Below are 18903 nucleotides of genomic sequence, written 5' to 3' on the forward strand. Positions count from 1 at the left end.
AATTTACCGTGTAGCTTAATCTAATTCCTCTCCTCACGCCCCAACATCATTTTGTTATGAAAAAATAAAATTGAGGTCTCAATTTAATTACATTTTACTCACCATCTTTACTTATGATGTAGTGTCATCATATCTTTACAAATGTTGAACATGAGGCTAATAAGCATTCGAGTTAGAAATCTGGTTGGATTATGGAGGAGAAGAACTCAACTCTATCTCTATCCAACCGAAAATTTTATTGGATACGAGCAAGTATTGACCTAATTCTAACGCCTCGAGTTAATTAAGTTTCGATTGAGTTCGAGTTAAGTTTTGACTGAGTTCGAATTGATCCTGCTCAAGTTACACCCCTATTTTAATTAGAGAATTATATTGGGCTTACTTTTGTTGTTTATTTGGGCCTATTATGAATCCAAAAGATTAAAAAAAATCAGAAACCTCAGAAAAGCCATTTATTCCTGCAACCACGTTTCCATCCCCAACCCCAAGCAAGTAGGGTTTATCATCTCCCGCTCCACCGCGAGACTCCCATGCTACGCCACTTCTAAATGGGTGGCGCCGGCAACCGATTCTTCACCCTCCTCTCCACCACCACCACCCACCCTGTCCACCGCTTCCCTTCTCTCGTCCGCCTTTCCCGCCACTCCAAACCCCCACTCCTCCCTTCCCCCTCCCTCTCTTTCCTTTCCCACCGTCACTCCCTCTCTTCCCGCCCCTCCTCCTGCTCCGCCTCCCCCTTCCCTCCCAATTCCTCTCACCATTTCCATTCCCATTCCCACTCCCCCGTTTCCGCCGCCTACCCTTCTTATGCTGATTCCGCCCCTTTAAGACACTCGCACCCTTGGCCCGAGTGGTCCCACTTCCTCAACTCCCTCTCCGCTGCCGGCTACAACGGAACCAACGGCCAGGATGAGTTCACCGCTGTGGTCCGGGATTTGCCCGAGGAGTTCATGCTTGCTGCGAATGTTTGCCTGGCGTTCGCTAGGCAAAGAGCTGGCCTTTTGAGGTAATGTTTTATATGCTTCTCTCTCAATCAGTAAAAGTCTCGACATGTTTACCAATGGGTGAATTGTGTGGGGTTTTCAATGCAGGTTTCTTTCGAGGCGGGATCTAGAGGTTGTGGTGGAGAATGGGACGCCATTTCTGTTTCAGAATGGCGATGATTCGGTGAGGCGAATGAGATTGTTTCTCGGCCAAGGCGATACCAATGTGAGTTTTCATTAACTCTGTCAATGCTCCTGAATTTGTTTCTGGTGAAATGGTTTGTTCAGACACTGGAGTGATCAGATACAACAAACCTATAAAGAAGAAAATCTGGTAGACAAATATAGTCAAACAAACATTTTTACTACAGAAATCTATCTTAAATTGTAGCGTTCGGTAACTTTTTAGAGCAAACATATATGGCCTTCCCCGAGTTGGGCACTTTGCGAAACCACCAGAGAAAGTAATGTGTTCCACAGAAGTACAAAAGCTGATGTTCTCTAGGCAGGTTTATTATGTTAAAACCGTTGAGCTGAAAATTTTCTGTAAACTGAACATTCCAGCCTAATTGAATTTTGTTCTATGTTAAATTTGATATAAATGCATTAAGACCACTTGAGTTTCATGTGGTTTGTCTAAATTTTTACCATTATGACTCTCCACATGATTTGGATATCTTCTAATTTCTCGGTTTTAAATTAAGTACATTTAAGTTACAAGTTGCTAACCCAGTCAAATTTTTATGCTCTATTTGCCTTCTCCATAACAGGCCTTGGACATTGATAAAGCACAAACGGTTGATTTGATGAGATTTATTTTGAGTTATGCTAGTACCCCTGTTTTTTCGTCGGAGAGAAACAATCTGTACAATAGAGAAATTGTTGAATCATCTGTTCGTACTCTGTTGGGTGAAATGGCCAAGCTCTGCTTTAGCGCTCCAGATTTGAACTTTATTGGGGCAATGCAGAGTCAATCCCCCGATAACTATGGAGAATCTGTTAGGCCTTTTGGAAAAACTATTGAAATGAAAAGAGGTGATTGGATTTGTCAGAGGTAGAGTCCCTTTTTTGGCCTACTATCTTCATTTATATTATAATGCATTTTGTATGAAATGATTCAGGGCTATAGGTATAGTTTATTCTACATTATTTTTCTTTTGTTTATTGTTCATATGAGATTCTGTTGATGAGCAGGTGTAATTTCATGAACTTTGCAAGAAACATGAAATGCCTGGAGTGTGAGGAGGCTCGGCCAAAGAGACAGGTGACTGGCAATGAGTGGGAGTGCCCTCAGTAAGCATTGCTTGTTTACTAAATCTCTTTTTTTGGTTTTCCGGTAATTTTGTTTCCTTTACCGATTAACTCATGATGAAAATAACTTCTTTCTCAGATGTGATTTTTTCAACTATGGTAGAAACACGGTATGCTTGAGGTGTGATTGTAAGCGCCCTGGGGAGGTCTCACTTCGTTCCACCAAAAATAGGTTAGATATCGGATATGAAAATGTGGGTGATAGAAATAGGGCTGAAATCGATAGCCGGCTGGCCGCTAATGAAGAGAAGGCACAGCGGTGGTTTAGTAAGATTTCTCAGCTAGACAGTACTTCAGACATGAGCAACGCTGTATCTGATGAAGATTTTCCTGAAATAATGCCACTGAGAAAAGGAGTAAACAGATTTGTTGTAAGCACTAGGAAGACGCCATTAGAGAGGAGGCTGGAAAATGCTCAATACCAAAGAAATGTGGATAATGAGGGCAATTATCAAGGCAAGGATCTTCAAGCTGGGAGTGCGAATAGGTCACTTGGTCGTACAGCCAACCGGACTTTAGATGAAATTCTTGGCCGTGCATCTGTTCCTGAATCAAATAATACAAGTACCAACCCCAGACAAAATGTTGGAACTGACACTCCCTCTTCCATGCAGACCTCAGTTTCCTCAGAGTATGGACAACCTAATGGGGGCAATTCCAATTATTCCCAATTTGTGCTGTCACCTGAGGATAAGTTTGCCAGGAAACCTGAGAATTCAAGTGTGGAGGAGAGTATGCAGCTGTCTGAGAAGCCTCCAGAACAGGCTGGGAGCAAGGATGACGAAAGAGATCAAGCGGAAAAATCTGAGAGATGGTTTAAGAGGGTTGCAGAGTTGCACGATGTTACTGATCTTGCGAGCGCAATTTCAGATGAGGACTTTCCTGAAATTATGCCGATGCGTAAGGGAGAGAATCGATTTGTTGTCAGTAAGAAGAAAGATCGGTCTTTGACTACTCCGGCATACAAGAGACGTTCAGCTACTGAACAAGCTGGCAATGCCAATTATGTTCCCTTCGTACCCTTTCCACCCGACTACTTTGCTAAAAAAAACCACCAGCAGACAGAAGAGACAGATTTGACTAACAAGACTGTTGATGAAACAACTACAACTATGATCCCAGATAACAACACTTCAGACAATATGGTTGATGCTAGACCTGGGAAGCTGAATGCTGATCATGTTCAACAGATGAAAAATCAGCAAAGCAGTGTGCCAAGCCGGAACTCAGAAAATTCGGGACAAAATCAGCTCAAGGATACTGCCCGCAATTTTGCTAATTCTAGCCCAAACGGCACGGATAGATTGAACAGTGGATCTTCAGGGAAACAGAATTCTAACCAGACAGCAAGTTCGACATGGAATCCACCGCAGCAGTCCAATGATCAGAACATTAGGCAGGGCTGGACTGGGAAAAGTTTGGAGGGGTCAGCAGTGAAGGAGCCAGATCCTTTAGATATGTCAGAGGAGGCAAAGGCGGAGAGATGGTTCAAGCGCGTTGCGCAGATAAAAGACATCTCAGAGCTGAGTCAGATTCCGGATGAAGATTTCCCGTCGATAATGCCAATGCGGAAAGGGGTGAATAGGTTTGTTGTCAGCAAGCGGAAAACGCCGTTGGAGAGGAGGCTGACATCTCCACAATACAGAAAAAATCTTCCTATTGTAAGCTCTGATCCAGCAAAGGAAAGAGATGGTAACTGAGAAATCACAAAAAGGACTTCCTCTCTGTTGTTTTGGAAGATGAGGTAATTGTTTATTTCTTACTTTTGCATAATTGTATTTTTCATAGGTTGCCTTGGACAAAACTTTGGGTGCATTCCAAACAGTGTATAAAGATATACATTTCTTCTAGTTATGCAATGTCCAGATTGGAGCTAAATGCATCTTACATGTTGAGAGATGGACGAACACTAGGTGAGGGCACTTTGTTGTGGACTCTCTTCTCCCTTGGAACTTAATTTTGATCCTACTTTGCCAACTGAAACTTAAAAGTCACAACTTTACTCTTTGAAACTCAAAATTTGTCTTATTTTTAGCTACGTTCTGTGAAACTTAATTTTCATCTCGTTTTGCCTCCTAAAACTCAAAAATCATCAATTTACTCTTTGAAACTTAAAAGTATTTTTCACTTTGACTTGTGGACTCTCGAACTTCAAAAGTCATCATCTAAAACATATGTGAGACCCATAATTCAATAAGACTATGTCACGTGATAATGTATTTGATTATAAATATCAACTATGTGTTAACATTCAACAATGAAAAAAAATATTAAAATCGAGTTTTGTAGAGTAAAATGACGAAATTAACAGAAAATGTTATAAATCTCCACTATGAGTTAACAACCTAAATAATGGAATTAATATAATTAAGGCAACGTGGAGCGAATTTCGAGTTTTATACAGCAAAATGACGACTTTTCAGTTTCAAGGTGTAAAATGAGATTAAAATTAAATTTCAGAGAGTACAAATTTAGGTCCATTTTTCCACGATGTCTAATTATCTTATCTGGATGAAAAATGAGAAACATGTGCTCCCACATTTGTGCTTGGTACTTCTTTGTTTGTACCACAAAGCATATGGGGCTACAGGAAAACATGTTGTACCCATGGCACCACATGTTCCATATTTTGCCACCACCCATAACATGTTCGACCCATGGCACCACATGTTCTATATTTTGCCACCACTCATAACTTGTGCAACATTTTACAGAAAAAATGCATTTGTAAGCCTGTTTCAACTAAATCAGCAAGTGAGAATGAGGCAATTATTTTCCTTTTTTTTTTTTTGAAAATTCAATCATACAAACATCTATTTGTGATTAAATAAAAAAAATAAGAGATAAGTTCTATCGTGTTTTAAAAGAGGATAAATAGAGAAAAGTAGAAGTGTAGAGTTTGTATTTACCTGCTACAATTTCTCCAAAAAAATTTCCTTATTTGATATAAGTAAGCTTCGTTTTAAACACCTTAGAAACAATGACAAGTCTATCTTTTTATTTGTATTAAACAAATCAGGATGTCCATGTTGTCTATAAATAGCTATAGGGTATAAGCTAGCTAATATCACTCTTTGTCTTACATTATTGGCATCATTGTCACCCCTTGAGATTCTATTATAAATACCTTTATAAACTTCACTTCTCAGTTTTTTTTTCTTCAAATATAATCCAATCAATTTTCTTCAAATGTTGCATAAGAATCAACTAAAAATTGTTGGAAGTTCCGGCTCACCCCGTCTTCTTTAATTTAGGATAGTCCGGTCCTTTCAAAAATGGGCCCAGCCCAGCCCGTGCCCAGCCCAACTTGGAACAACCTTAACCTTTCACCCTTTAATAGAGTGTCCAATTGTGAGATTCCTTTTCCCTAAAACTGATAAGCTATGAAAGCTCTCATTGGTACTCTCCCTCTTTTACATTTATGACCTTTAAAATAATTGTTCCATTCTAAGTCAGATTTATATTCATCTTCGTCATACAGGAAAATAATAGGATAATGTAAAGACATGAATTTTAGATTCAACTTTATAACCCGTTTTAACCCTCCACCTTTAAACTCTATAACAATATCTCTATTCGAATGAAAGAGGCTTATATCTCCCACTCTCTAACCAGGAAAAAGATTCTCTCTATATCCTCTTTGTGGGGATTTGGAAAATCAATAAATCATGTACGTTCATCGTATATCGACGGTAAAAAATTATTTAAAATTTAAAATTGAATATAAATGATAATTAACGAAAACTGACCACACGATGTACGATGAACATACATGATTGATTTATCCCTCGGATCCCCACAAAGATGATCATTTTCCATTTTATAAATCATATGACGTGATTGTTGATGATTGAATTATTATTTAACTGTTTATTAACGTACTGATTTTTTATTAGTAATACTGACACATCATATGATTTGTAAATATGATTTTAAAATTTGGTATACCTACCATTAACAAAAATTAATCCGAAAATTTTCAATATAATGAAGAAGAATACCACTACCCATAATACAACATGATAAAAATATGACGAAATTTCGCATGGGAAAAGACATGAGAAATTAATTGGAGGAGTAATATCCTTTGTTTATTGAGAAATGTTGTTTTAAGAACGGTCCCGGGTTAAGTAATCATTTCTATGGGCGCCTGCAATCTGTGGGTCAGCATCGTTTGGTATACCAAGACCGGATCTGTCAGCCCACCATCAACGATTTCACCTACCTCCCTATCACCTCCAACTCTCTCACTGCGCTTCTTACACTGTACTATAAATGGTTGATATCTTTTGATAAAATCAAGAAGCAAGATCATTTTTTTGCCGAAAACCCGCAAGTACTATGGATTTCTTAGAGTCACTGGATCCCCAGATCCTTGTGGGTGCAGCTGTGGCTGTTGTTGTTATTGCGGCTGTTGCTTATCTCTTCTCCTCCAAGAAGCCCAAAGGTTTGTTTTTTTTGCCCCTTTTGTTTTCCTTTCAATTTTTTTGTGATTAGTTGGTGGTTTCCATAGCTTTGATCATACTTATGGTTGTTCATTCGAGTGTTTAGTGTTGTTGGGTTATGAATATGTATTATTTTTCTGTGATTTTTGTCTGGATTGGATTTGGAGGAGTGGGAAAAGTTGGTGCTTTGTGATGTACTCTTTTGTGATATTTGTTTGAGTTGTAATGATCATTGGGTAATCATATTTCGATTAAGATTGATGCTTGATTTTGCCACTGTCACTAGTAGTACAGTTTATTCGTATTTCTCATCATTTGTAAGTAGGGGTTTTAAGTTAAACTCACGTGGATGACAAGTTCAATACTTTATTATTAAGGAAAACTAATGAAAATGGCTTGAAAACTTTGAGTTTTAATGATAAATACAAAATAAAAGATAAAATGAATAATACATGTTTGATATTTTAGTGTAGAAATGTGATTTTTAGTTAAAGTAAACAGTATCTTAGATTTTTCGTTAAAACTCCCTTATTATTATTATCGCATGCCCATTGTGTGTGGCTTAGCTAAAATTTCCGCTAGAGTAGAACACTGTTGTATCCAAAAAAGTTTGATGCTTGATTTAAAGGAAAAGGGTTATATGTTATCCAGTAGAATGGTTTATAAAGTAAGAGGATCACTTTCTGGAAGTCAATGGTGGACCAAAGCCTTAATCTTCAAATTCTTCTTTTTTCCCTTCTTCATCCTTTTGTAAATATACGAATCAAACATCGAAAAGCAGGACTATTTTAAACGTTTTGTATATCTTTTTATAGAGTTTGAAAATGTTTTTATCTTTAATATCTGTTTTGTTTAGTTTGTAGAAATCCTAGATTTGACCATTTTACTTCTAGTCCTTCTTGTTTTTGCTTTTTTGCCCTTCTCGGTAGTCAAATGGCAGCTTCTACTCAAGTTTCCTTCAGCTTTGTGTGTTAACAATGTAAGGTATACAAAACTGGGTGGACTCATTGTGTGTGTGGCCTTTTTCTAAACATTGACCATTAAAATGTGTAAAATGCCTCACATCATTGTGTATGTTTACAGTCTACTTAGATCCGGAGAATTTCAAGGACTTCAAACTTGTCAAGCGCACGCAGCTGAGCCACAATGTGGCAAAGTTTAAGTTTGAACTTCCAACACCTACAGCAGTTTTAGGCCTTCCAATTGGACAGCACATCAGTTGCAGGTACGATTGATTCATATTGGTTTATTTTTCGTTTACTTTGTATACTAAATGGTCATCTTTTCCGAGTTTTTAGCTTTTGATAATTTGATATATGATGGATGATTCACTGAATGTTTGTTGGAAATTCCGATCGATAAAGAGGAAGTTTGGATGATTTTTTGTCTTGATTGTATCGTTGTAGCTTCATATGTTATATACTTTGTCGAATAGGGGCAAGGATGCGCAAGGAGAAGAGATAATCAAACCATATACCCCAACTACATTGGATTCTGATGTTGGATATTTTGAATTGGTTATAAAGGTATTTATCTGTTAACTTGTAGGGAGATTCACTTGTACCTTCACTTTATTGAAAAATGGAAACAGAGAAAAATGTACATGTAGTTATTTTAAAAGAAAAACTAATGAAAAAGGCTTGGAAACTTTGAGTTTTAACGATAAGGATAAAATAAAAGGTAAAATGAATAGTATCAGGATTGACTTTTTAGTGTAAAAATGTGGTTTTTCGTTAAAGTGAACAGTACTGAGAGTTCCCTATTTTAAATTGGTTTCATGTATTGGATATTTCTCTGCATCAGATGTATCCTCAAGGAAGAATGTCACATCATTTCCGAGAGATGCGTGTTGGAGATCATCTTGCTGTCAAGGGACCGAAGGTACACATTTTATTTTCTATTCAAATGTTTTTGGCACTTAAATCACGTAAATCCTACATGCGCTATTAATTTTTTTTCCACCAAGTTGATACCTGAAATTTTATGGTTACCAGGGGCGTTTCAAGTATCAACCTGGCCAAGTTAGAGCATTTGGGATGCTTGCTGGAGGGTCTGGAATCACGCCAATGTTCCAGGTATGTATGTTTTAGCACATAAGAGTACAATTTGTTCTTTCGTTGCTCTAGTCTTGGAGAATATTCTCACCTTATCTGCGTCCACTGTAGGTTGCGAGGGCAATATTAGAAAACCCAAAAGACAAAACGAAGGTGCACTTGATCTATGCCAATGTGACATATGAGGACATTCTCTTAATGGTATCCTGCTCTCCCCTTTGAATCATGTATCGTGTTTCGTATCATCTTTGCATTGTCTACTTATGTTTATTTGATAATTTATACTACCACTGCTTTGGCCCATTCTTTCACCCAGGAGCCAACATACTAATGCAGTTTAATTTGATATTTCTTAGTTGACTATACAATTCCCACTTAGATAACCTGCCTTGTTGAATGTGCAGTGAATTACATGCTTGATCTGTATATAGTCTAGGAAGATGCTATTTGTTTTCGGCTTTGACATTGAACTGGGAAGTAGGAATTGTGATTGGCACTAGAGAATTGCAGTCATGTAATTGGAATTCCTTCTGTTTGTTTGCAGGAAGAGTTGGATGGCCTTGCTAGGAACTACCCTGATCGCTTCAAGATTTACTACGTCTTGAATCAGGTTAGTTGCCTTTCTCATGCAGTATCTTCTGCTTCGATGCTATTATTTCGTTACTGTGAATGATATTCCGTCTTTTGTTCGTTAGTGTTGACTCCTAGTCCTTATGTTGTATGCCATGACTGACGACCATTATGTTTTTTTTCCTGCCTCTGAAAACCGGTACTTCACAGCCTCCGGAAGTATGGGATGGTGGTGTTGGCTTTGTCTCAAGGGAAATGATTCAAGAGCAATTGCCTGCCCCGGCGCATGATATTCAGGTAAGTGAATCTAAAAGCTTGCAAACACGCGTTTCCATTATCGCGCTGTTAGATATGAAAAGTCGCTAGCGTATTGTTATAAACGAAGTGCTGACATTGTCCTTGAAATCTGCAGATTCTGCGGTGTGGTCCGCCCCCGATGAACAAGGCCATGGCTGGTCACCTTGAAGCACTTGGATATGCACCGGAGATGCAGTTCCAGTTCTGATCGTTCTTCTACAAACGCTGTAATCAGAGGTTTCGCGGGTCGAGCGAAGGAATTCCATTCATTGGCACATTCTTTGCTTTAAAAGTCGGATGGAACTTTTTACATGGCAATTGTAATTGTTAAAGTGGACTCCTTTGGTTCAAGAAGGGATGTTGGATCTTGTTGCTGATGGTTTGGGATCGGAATTTTGGATTAATCCTAGGAATAAATTCACTTTACTACAAATACAAGCAACTCTAAGCACCCTTTTCATCTTTTTTAAAATTCTTAAAAATCTTGATTGAACACACCAGTGATGTCAACGTAACAACTCCAAATCTTCTCGGAAACATTTTAATTTTTGCCGAAATTCATAAATGGTTACTAATCTATTCTAGTAAGAGAAGAAGGTTCGTCAACTTTTTGCTCTTTTTTTTTCAATTTTGCCCTCATTTTTTAATACATAATGTTGACATGAGAAGGGTAAAATAGTAATTTTGTACATTTTGAACTTTCTGTCCCTTTTTTTTTCTATTTTGCCCTCACTTTTGATACACAATATTTAAATGAGGGCAAAATAATAATTTTGTATCAAAATATTTACATAAGATAAAAATATGCACTTATTAAGAGAAATTGTCACACCATCATTTTTTCATACAGGTAAGTGAAATCATGATATTTTTTGGATAGTTTGAAGGTTGTTCATTCACACAAAGTGTGTGCTCTCTTTGCTAGTGTGTGTGATAATTGTTATATTAATGTGCATGGTAATTGTTATATTAATGTGAGTTGAACCAAAAAACTCTTGTTAACAAGACTCTTAAAAGTGGGACTCTCTTCATGAAATCTCTGTCACTTTATGTTTTTAGCACCATATTTTGTAAAGTTGACATAGAAATTAACGTTAAACTGTAAGATGACAGATAATTCATAAAGAGTCTCCTTAGCATTTCTCTACTACAAAATCATACTGCTATTAATACACTTTTCTCTCCTAACTCGTAGCCAAGCAAACTAGTTTTATCATCATTGATTAAGTTTATCATCTTCTTGTTATTTGTGTCAAGGAAGGTGAGAGACAGCATATGTCACTTGACAAAGTCTCTCCATGCCTAGACAAAATCAAAATAAAAATCAATCAGGTAAAAGGGATCGTTGCTAACAAGGTCAAAAAAAAAAGGGAAGCCCAAGTCATATACCCCTTCCAACTGGCTGAAAGTGACTTACATTGAACGAATTTATGTTGCAATATTCCGGTATCATAATACAATGCCATAAAAAATGGATAATGTGATGATAAATTCGTTCCACGTAAGGAGAAATGTTTTGGTGTGTTGGGAACATTGGCTTGTACACTAAGTATCATAACAAAAAAAAGGAAAATGACTTGAAAATTTTGAATTTTAACGAAAATGACAAAATAAAGGGTAAAGTAAATAATACCGGAAGTTTTTTGTTAAAGTTCTTTAATAAAAATGATTGGTTACTTGATTTTTTTTTTCAACCAATTATATTATACTACTTAATATACCGAATGATTTTTTTTTTTTTTCAACCAGTTACTCTCCAAACAACAACAACAACAACAAAGCATTTTCCCACTAAGTGGGGTCGGCTATATGAATCCTAGAACGCCATTGAGCTCGGTTTTGTGTCATGTCTTCCGTTAGATCCAATTACTCAAGTCTTTTCTTAGGGTCTCTTCCAAAGTTTTCCTAGGTCTTCCTCTACCCCTTCGGCCCTGAACCTCTGTCCCGTAGTCACATTTTCGAACCGGAGCGTCAGTAGGCATTCTTTGCACATGTCCAAACCACCGGAACCGATTTTCTCTCATATTTCCTTCAATTTTGGCTACTCCTACTTTACCTCGGATATCCTCATTCCCAATCTTATCATTTCTCGTGTGCCCATACATCCCACGAAGCATCCTCATCTCCGCTACACCCATTTTGTGTACGTGTTGATGCTTCACCGCCCAACATTCTGTGCCATACAACATCGCTGGCCTTATTGCCGTCCTATAAAATTTTTCCTTGAGCTTCAGTGGCCTACGACGGTCACACAACACGCCGGATGCACTCTTACACTTCATCCATCCAGCTTGTATTCTATGGTTGAGATCTCCATCTAATTCTCCGTTCTCTTGCAAGATAGATCCTAGGTAGCGAAAACGGTCACTTTTTGTGATCTTCACTAGATTGCTCCGGTCATTAGTGTGGATAAGTATATAAATGGATAGAGATAGGAGAGCAAACATAAGATGTACGTGGTTCACCCATATTGGCTACGTCCACGGAATAGAGGAGTTCTCATTAATTGTGAAGGGTTTACACAAGTACATAGGTTCAAGCTCTCCTTTAGTGAGTACAAGTGAATGATTTAGTACAAATGACATTAGGAAATATTGTGGGAGAATGATCTCATAACCACGAAACTTCTAAGTACCGGAGTGTGGTATCGTCTTGACTTGCCTTATCTGTCTCATAGGTAGATGTGGCATCTTCTCTGGAAGTACTCTTCCTCCATCCAGGGGTGGTATCTGTAACTGGTGGAGATGCACAAGGTAATGTATCAATTTCACTTGAAGCTTACTTGTAGTTTCAGGCTTGGTCAAGCGCGATACAAACCATGTAGTAGGAGTCCCCCAAGTCGCCGAGCTAGGGGATCTGCTGAAAGAGGTGACAGACAAGGTAAGCAATCAGAGCTCCGGTTGATTGTTCACATTCTCCCTATCTTGCAGGCAGCATGAAGGATAAAGAGAAGAAAAATGAGAAGAGATGATATGGGATACTTTTGCTTTTGAAGAAGTAACTTTCCACAGGCTTATTCTTGAACTGGGGTGGAGGGTTTTCTGGTTTCCTCCAGAGTATAAGGCCGACTGAAGAATTTGAGGGTCAAAACAAGTCCATCAAATCTAGTGTACGTTCGACCCTGCTGATATGGGATACTTTTGCTTTTGACAGAGTAGTGGATGTATCGGCACGTGTGTTGTTACGCTTGTCTCCACATGCTTCCTTGTATCCTTCTCACTTGCCCTATCTGTTTCTCAGGCAGATGCGGTATCTTCCCTGGAAGCATAAGATGTTGAAGATGAGTACTCGAGAGCAATGCCAGGTAAGTAATCAGGTAAGGGGTTCCAGGCAGTCAGTTCCTGACTGGAAGCTTGATTCCAAGTGCTGACTGATTGCTCTCTTTCTCATTGTCTTGCAGGTAAGAACAAGGCCAAAGGAAAAGACAGGGAAAAAGCATGATATGGGATACTCTTGCTTTTAATCCTGATGATATGAGATATTCTTGCTCTAGTATAGCTTGTTTATAGAGGTATTATCGGGGGGAAATAAAGCTGAATATTTCGAAAGGCTTCGTTGGGAGTGCCCTCTCAGATAAGAAGAAGGGTTGAGCATTTTTGCAGGTCTGCCTGTCCGTTGGGGATGGAGGTCGACATATATAGGAGTCTCCCTAACATCAAGTAATAATGCTATTCCTTTACCCTGCTTGGTCATAGTACGGTAGTGGGAGCTACCAGCTTCACATGTTTTAACTCTGTCAGAGCACTTTGAAAAAGTGGTCTGTGGTATCTGGAAAGCTGATGTTGCGTGTGAAGATTACAGACAAGCTTTATCCAAGGAGATCCAGCTCTTGAAGTTGGGAAAGTGGTGCCTCTTCGGTTTTCGAACAAGCAATCCTGTCGGGGATCTGGCTCTCGAGATTCGGAGAACGATGCCTCTTCGATTTTTGAGAAAGCAATCCTGCTGGGGGTCTGGCTCTCGAGATTCAGAAAGCGGTGTCTCTTCGATTTTTGAGAAAGTAATCATGTTGGGAGTCTGGCTCTCGAGATTCGGAGGGCGGTGCCTCTTCGATTTTGGAGTAAGTAATCTTGTTGGGAGTGTTTTCTCGAATGTGAGTAAAGGTTGGGCATGTTTGCTAGTCTACCTTGCCACGAAGCACAGAGGTTGACACACAGGGACTTTCCAATTATCCAGCAGTGGTACTGTTCCTTTACCATCTCTTCAATTTTTGAGAAAGTAATCATGTTGGGAGTCTGGCTCTCGAGATTCGGAGGGCGGTGCCTCTTTGATTTTAGAGCAAGCAATCTTGTTGGGAGTGTTTTCTCGAATGTGAGCAAAGGTTGGGCATGTTTGCTAGTCTACCTTGCCACGAAGTACAGAGGTTGACACACAGGGACTTTCCAATTATCCAGCAGTGGTACTGTTCCTTTACCCTCTCTTCGATTTTTGAGAAAGTAATCATGTTGGGAGTCTGGCTCTCGAGATTTGGAGGGCGGTGCCTCTTCAATTTTGGAGCAAGCAATCTTGTTGGGAGTGTTTTCTCGAATGTGAGTAAAGGTTGGGCATGTTTGCTAGTCTACCTTGCCACGAAGCACAGAAGTTGACACACCGGGACTTTCCAATTATCCAGCAGTGGTACTGTTCCTTTACCCTTGTGGGTAATAATATGGTAGCTAGACCTTCAAAATTTATGTGTCTAAACTTTGTTAGTGTTGTTTCTTTGCTATTCTTTTACCCTTCTTGGTCATAGCGATGTAGTGGGAGCTGCAAGCTTCACGTGTATCAACTTTGTCAGAGAACTTTGGCAAAGTTATCTTTGGTACCCATGAGCTACTGTTGCGTGTGGGAAGTGAGTGATTGAACAGTACGATTCATGTGCTTTCTACTTCGCCAGAAATCTTCGACAGGTGCTGACAAGGCTGGAAAAGTAGGTGCCTCTTCGATTTCTGAGATCGGCCCTCGTGGTATCTGAACAGCTCAGCTTTTGAGAAAGCAAGCCTCTTCGATTTCTGAGATCGGCCTTCGTGGTCTTTGAGCAGCCCAGTTTTTGAGAAAGCAAACGCCTCTTCGATTTCTGAGATCGACCCTCGTGGTCTCTGAGCAGCCCAGCTTTTGAGAAAGCAAACGCCTCTTCGATTTCTGAGCAGGCGCCTCTTCGATTTCTGAAGCTTCGTCGAGTGCAGATTTTTATAGGGGCTGACATTAAGTTCCAAAGCACACTTGAATATCCACCAGTAGAAGCTCAATTCTTGCACTTCTAAGATCTTGATTTGTCCGACCTCTTCTCTCTTCAACACCTTTGAAAATGTCTGGCCCCTCCGACCGTCGTTTTGACTTGAACCTTGTTGAAGAGGCATCCCCGCCTTCTCCAGACAACATATGGCGCCCATCCTTCGTCTCCCTTACTGGTCCTCTTACCGTTGGGGATTCCGTGATGAAGAATGATATGACCGCTGCAGTAGTGGCCAGGAACCTTCTCACTCCCAAAGATAACAGACTACTTTCCAAACGGTCTGATGAGTTGGCTGTTAAGGATTCTCTGGCTCTCAGTGTTCAGTGTGCAGGTTCTGTGTCTAATATGGCCCAACGCCTATTTGCTCGAACCCGCCAAGTTGAATCATTGGCGGCTGAAGTGATGAGTCTCAAACAGGAGATTAGAGGGCTCAAGCATGAGAATAAACAGTTGCACCGGCTCGCACATGACTATGCTACAAACATGAAGAGGAAGCTTGACCAGATGAAGGAATCTGATGGTCAGGTTTTACTTGATCATCAGAGATTTGTGGGTTTGTTCCAAAGGCATTTATTGCCTTCGTCTTCTGGGGCTGTACCGCGTAATGAAGCTCCAAATGATCAACCTCTAATGCCTCCTCCTTCTAGGGTTCTGTCCAGTACTGAGGCTCCGAATGATCCCCCTCTGGTGCCTTCTCTTTCTGGGGCTCTACCGATTGCTGAGACTTCTCCTAAGCAACCTTTGTGAAGGCTCCCTCTTGTTTGTTTATTTTGACTCAAGTATATGTACATATTTGTAACTTATCGGGGATATCAATAAATAAGCTTTCCTTCATTTCAACGTATTGTGTTAAATACACCAAAGCCTTCTTTGCTAAGTTCTTTGAATTTTCTTTTGTTGAAGCTTGTATGTTGAAGCTTTGTGAGTGGAGCATGTAGGTTGAGGTAGTGTTCCCTTAATTTCCCGAGTGAGGAAAACTTCTCGGTTGGAGACTTGGAAAATCCAAGTCACTGAGTGGGATCAGCTATATGAATCTTAGAACGCCATTGTGTTCTGTCCTGTGTCATGTCCTCTGTTAGATCCAAGTACTCTAAGTCTTTTCTTAGGGTCTCTTCCAAAGTTTTCCTAGGTCTTCCTCTACCCCTTCGGCCCTGAACCTCTGTCCCATAGTCGCATCTTCTAATCGGAGCGTCAGTAGGCCTTCTTTGCACATGTCCAAACCACCGTAATCGATTTTCTCTCATCTTTCCTTCAATTTCGGCTACTCCTACTTTACCCCGGATATCCTCATTCCTAATCTTATCATTTCTCGTGTGCCAACACATCCAACGAAGCATCCTCATCTCCGCTACACCAATTTTGTGTACGTGTTGATGCTTCACCGCCCAACATTCTGTGCCATACAGCATCGCCGGCCTTATTGCCGTCCTATAAAATTTTCCCTTGAGCTTCAGTGGCATACGGCGGTCACACATCACGCCGGATGCACTCTTCCACTTCATCCATCCAGCTTGTATTCTATGGTTGAGATCTCCATCTAATTCTCTGTTCTTTTGCAAGATAGATCCTAGGTAACGAAAACGGTCGCTCTTTGGTATTTCTTGATCTCCGATCCTCACCCCTAACTCGTTTTGGCCTCCATTTGCACTGAACTTGCACTCCATATATTCTGTTTTTGATCGGCTTAGGCGAAGACCTTTAGATTCCAACACTTCTCTCCAAAGGTTAAGCTTTGCATTTACCCCTTCCTGAGTTTCATCTATCAACACTATATCGTCTGCGAAAAGCATACACCAAGGAATATCATCTTGAATATGTCCTGTTAACTCATCCATTACCAACGCAAAAAGGTAAGGACTTAAGGATGAGCCTTGATGTAATCCTACAGTTATGGGAAAGCTTTCGGTTTGTCCTTCATGAGTTCTTACGGCAGTCTTTGCTCCTTCATACATATCCTGTATAGCTTGGATATATGCTACTCGTACTCCTTTCTTCTCTAAAATCCTCCAAAGAATGTCTCTTGGGACCCTATCATACGCTTTTTCCAAATCTATAAAGACCATGTGTAAATCCTTTTTCCCATCTCTATATCTTTCCATCAATCTTCGTAAGAGATAGATTGCCTCCATGGTTGAGCGCCCTGGCATGAACCCGAATTGGTTGTCCGAAACCCGTGTCTCTTGCCTCAATCTATGCTCAATGACTCTCTCCCAGAGCTTCATTGTATGACTCATTAGCTTAATACCCTTATAGTTCATGCAATTTTGTACATCGCCCTTATTCTTGTAGATAGGCACCAAAGTGCTCGTTCGCCACTCATCTGGCATCTTCTTCGTTTTCAAAATCCTATTGAAAAGGTCAGTGAGCCATGTTATACCTGTCTCTCCCAAAACTTTCCACACTTCGATTGGTATATCGTCTGGGCCTACTGCTTTTCTATGCTTCATCTTCTTCAAAGCTACAACCACTTCTTCCTTCCGGATTCTACGATAAAAAGAGTAGTTTCTACACTCTTCTGAGTTACTCAACTCCCTTAAAGAAGCACTCCTTTCATGTCCTTCATTGAAAAGATTATGAAAATAACATTTCCATCTGTCTTTAACCGCGTTCTCTGTAGCAAGAACCTTTCCATCCTCATCCTTGATGCACCTCACTTGGTTTAGGTCTCTTGTCTTCTTTTCCCTTGCTCTAGCTAGTTTATAGATATCCAATTCTCCTTCTTTGGTATCTAGTCGCTTATACATATCGTCATAAGCCGCTAACTTAGCTTCTCTCACAGCTTTCTTCGCCTCTTGCTTCGCTTTTCTATACCTTTCACCATTTTCATCGGTCATATCCTTGTATAAGGCTTTACAACATTCCTTCTTAGCCTTCACCTTTGTTTGTACCTCCTCATTCCACCACCAAGATTCCTTTTGGTGTGGGGCAAAGCCCTTGGACTCTCCTAATACCTCTTTTGCTACTTTTCGGATACAACTAGCCATGGAATCCCACATTTGGTTAGCTTCCCCCTCTCTATCCCACACACACTGGGTGATTACTTTCTCTTTGAAAATGACTTGTTTTTCTTCTTTTAGATTCCACCATCTAGTCCTTGGGCACTTCCAAGTCTTGTTCTTTTTTCTCACTCTTTTGATATGTACATCCATCACCAACAAGCGATGTTGATTAGCCACGCTCTCTCCTGGTATAACTTTGTAATTCTTACAAGTTATACGATCCCCTTTCCTCATTAGAAGAAAATATATTTGTGTTTTTGACGACCCACTCTTATAGGTGATCACATGTTCTTCTCTCTTCTTAAAGAAGGTGTTGGCTAAGAAGAGATCATATGCCATTGCAAAATCCAAGATAGCTTCCCCATCCTCGTTTCTCTCCCCAAAACCATGGCCACCATGAAAACCTCCATAGTTGCCTGTCTCTCTGCCCACGTGTCCATTTAAATCTCCTCCTATAAATAACTTCTCCGTCTGAGCAATTCCTTGCACCAAGTCTCCAAGGTCTTCCCAAAATTTCTCCTTCGAACTCGTATCCAACCCTACTTGAGGTGCGTACGCACTAATCACATTGATAAGTTCTTGTCCTATTACAATCTTGATTGCCATGATTCTATCTCCTAACCTCTTGACATTTACAGCATCTTGTGTCAAGGTCTTGTCCACGATGATGCCAACACCGTTTCTCGTTCTATTTGTGCCCGAATACCATAGTTTAAACCCTGAGTTTTCTAGATCCTTTGCCTTACGACCAACCCACTTAGTTTCTTGTAGGCACATAATATTTATCCTTCTCCTCACCATAACTTCTACTACTTCCATAGATTTTCCCGTCAAGGTTCCTATATTCCACGTTCCTAAACGCATTTTGCTCTCTTGAACTCTACCCTTCTGTCCTAGCTTCTTCACCCTTCCCCGTCTAATATGATCAAAGTACTTCTTTTGTGTGTCCCGTGTAAAGTTGATAGGAGCATATGCTCCCAAACAACTTTGAGTGGCGTCGTTCGAAAAGAAGTTTCTATAGCCCCCTTGCTC

General features: G+C 39.9%; 2 protein-coding genes across 2 annotated transcripts; both read left to right on the forward strand.

Annotated features, from left to right (window-relative positions):
- Nucleotides 1–434: 434 nt before the first annotated feature.
- Nucleotides 435–4172, forward strand: LOC103453976 (zinc finger protein VAR3, chloroplastic-like). The gene is made up of 5 exons (XM_008393568.4): nt 435–1006; nt 1092–1209; nt 1754–2037; nt 2178–2276; nt 2374–4172. Exons 1-5 carry the CDS (start codon nt 549–551, stop codon nt 3992–3994), a joined length of 2580 nt encoding a protein of 859 aa, XP_008391790.4. The 5' UTR covers nt 435–548; the 3' UTR covers nt 3995–4172.
- Nucleotides 4173–6346: 2174 nt separating this feature from the next.
- On the forward strand, nt 6347–10098 carry LOC103430924 (NADH--cytochrome b5 reductase 1). Its single transcript, XM_029092762.2, has 9 exons — nt 6347–6741; nt 7823–7964; nt 8175–8265; nt 8543–8620; nt 8734–8814; nt 8905–8994; nt 9338–9403; nt 9574–9660; nt 9776–10098. The coding sequence occupies exons 1-9, from the start codon at nt 6636–6638 to the stop codon at nt 9866–9868; spliced, it is 834 nt and encodes a 277-aa protein (XP_028948595.2). The 5' UTR covers nt 6347–6635; the 3' UTR covers nt 9869–10098.
- The last annotated feature ends 8805 nt before the right edge of the window (nt 10099–18903 follow it).

This window comes from Malus domestica, chromosome 14 (genome assembly GCF_042453785.1).
Source record: "Malus domestica chromosome 14, GDT2T_hap1".
NCBI classification, from domain to species: Eukaryota; Viridiplantae; Streptophyta; class Magnoliopsida; order Rosales; family Rosaceae; genus Malus; species Malus domestica.

What these genes read in the sequence shown, in the direction of transcription:
- LOC103453976 (XM_008393568.4), top strand. Translation starts at nt 549, where the DNA reads ATGGGTGGCGCCGGCAACCGATTCTTCACCCTCCTCTCCACCACCACC. An exon ending in CAAAGAGCTGGCCTTTTGAG is followed by an intron (nt 1,007 to 1,091) that starts GTAATGTTTTAT and finishes TTTTCAATGCAG; the next exon opens with GTTTCTTTCGAGGCGGGATC. An exon ending in GGTGATTGGATTTGTCAGAG is followed by an intron (nt 2,038 to 2,177) that starts GTAGAGTCCCTT and finishes GTTGATGAGCAG; the next exon opens with GTGTAATTTCATGAACTTTG.
- LOC103430924 (XM_029092762.2), top strand. Translation starts at nt 6,636, where the DNA reads ATGGATTTCTTAGAGTCACTGGATCCCCAGATCCTTGTGGGTGCAGCT. An exon ending in GGACAGCACATCAGTTGCAG is followed by an intron (nt 7,965 to 8,174) that starts GTACGATTGATT and finishes TTTGTCGAATAG; the next exon opens with GGGCAAGGATGCGCAAGGAG. An exon ending in TTTACTACGTCTTGAATCAG is followed by an intron (nt 9,404 to 9,573) that starts GTTAGTTGCCTT and finishes GGTACTTCACAG; the next exon opens with CCTCCGGAAGTATGGGATGG.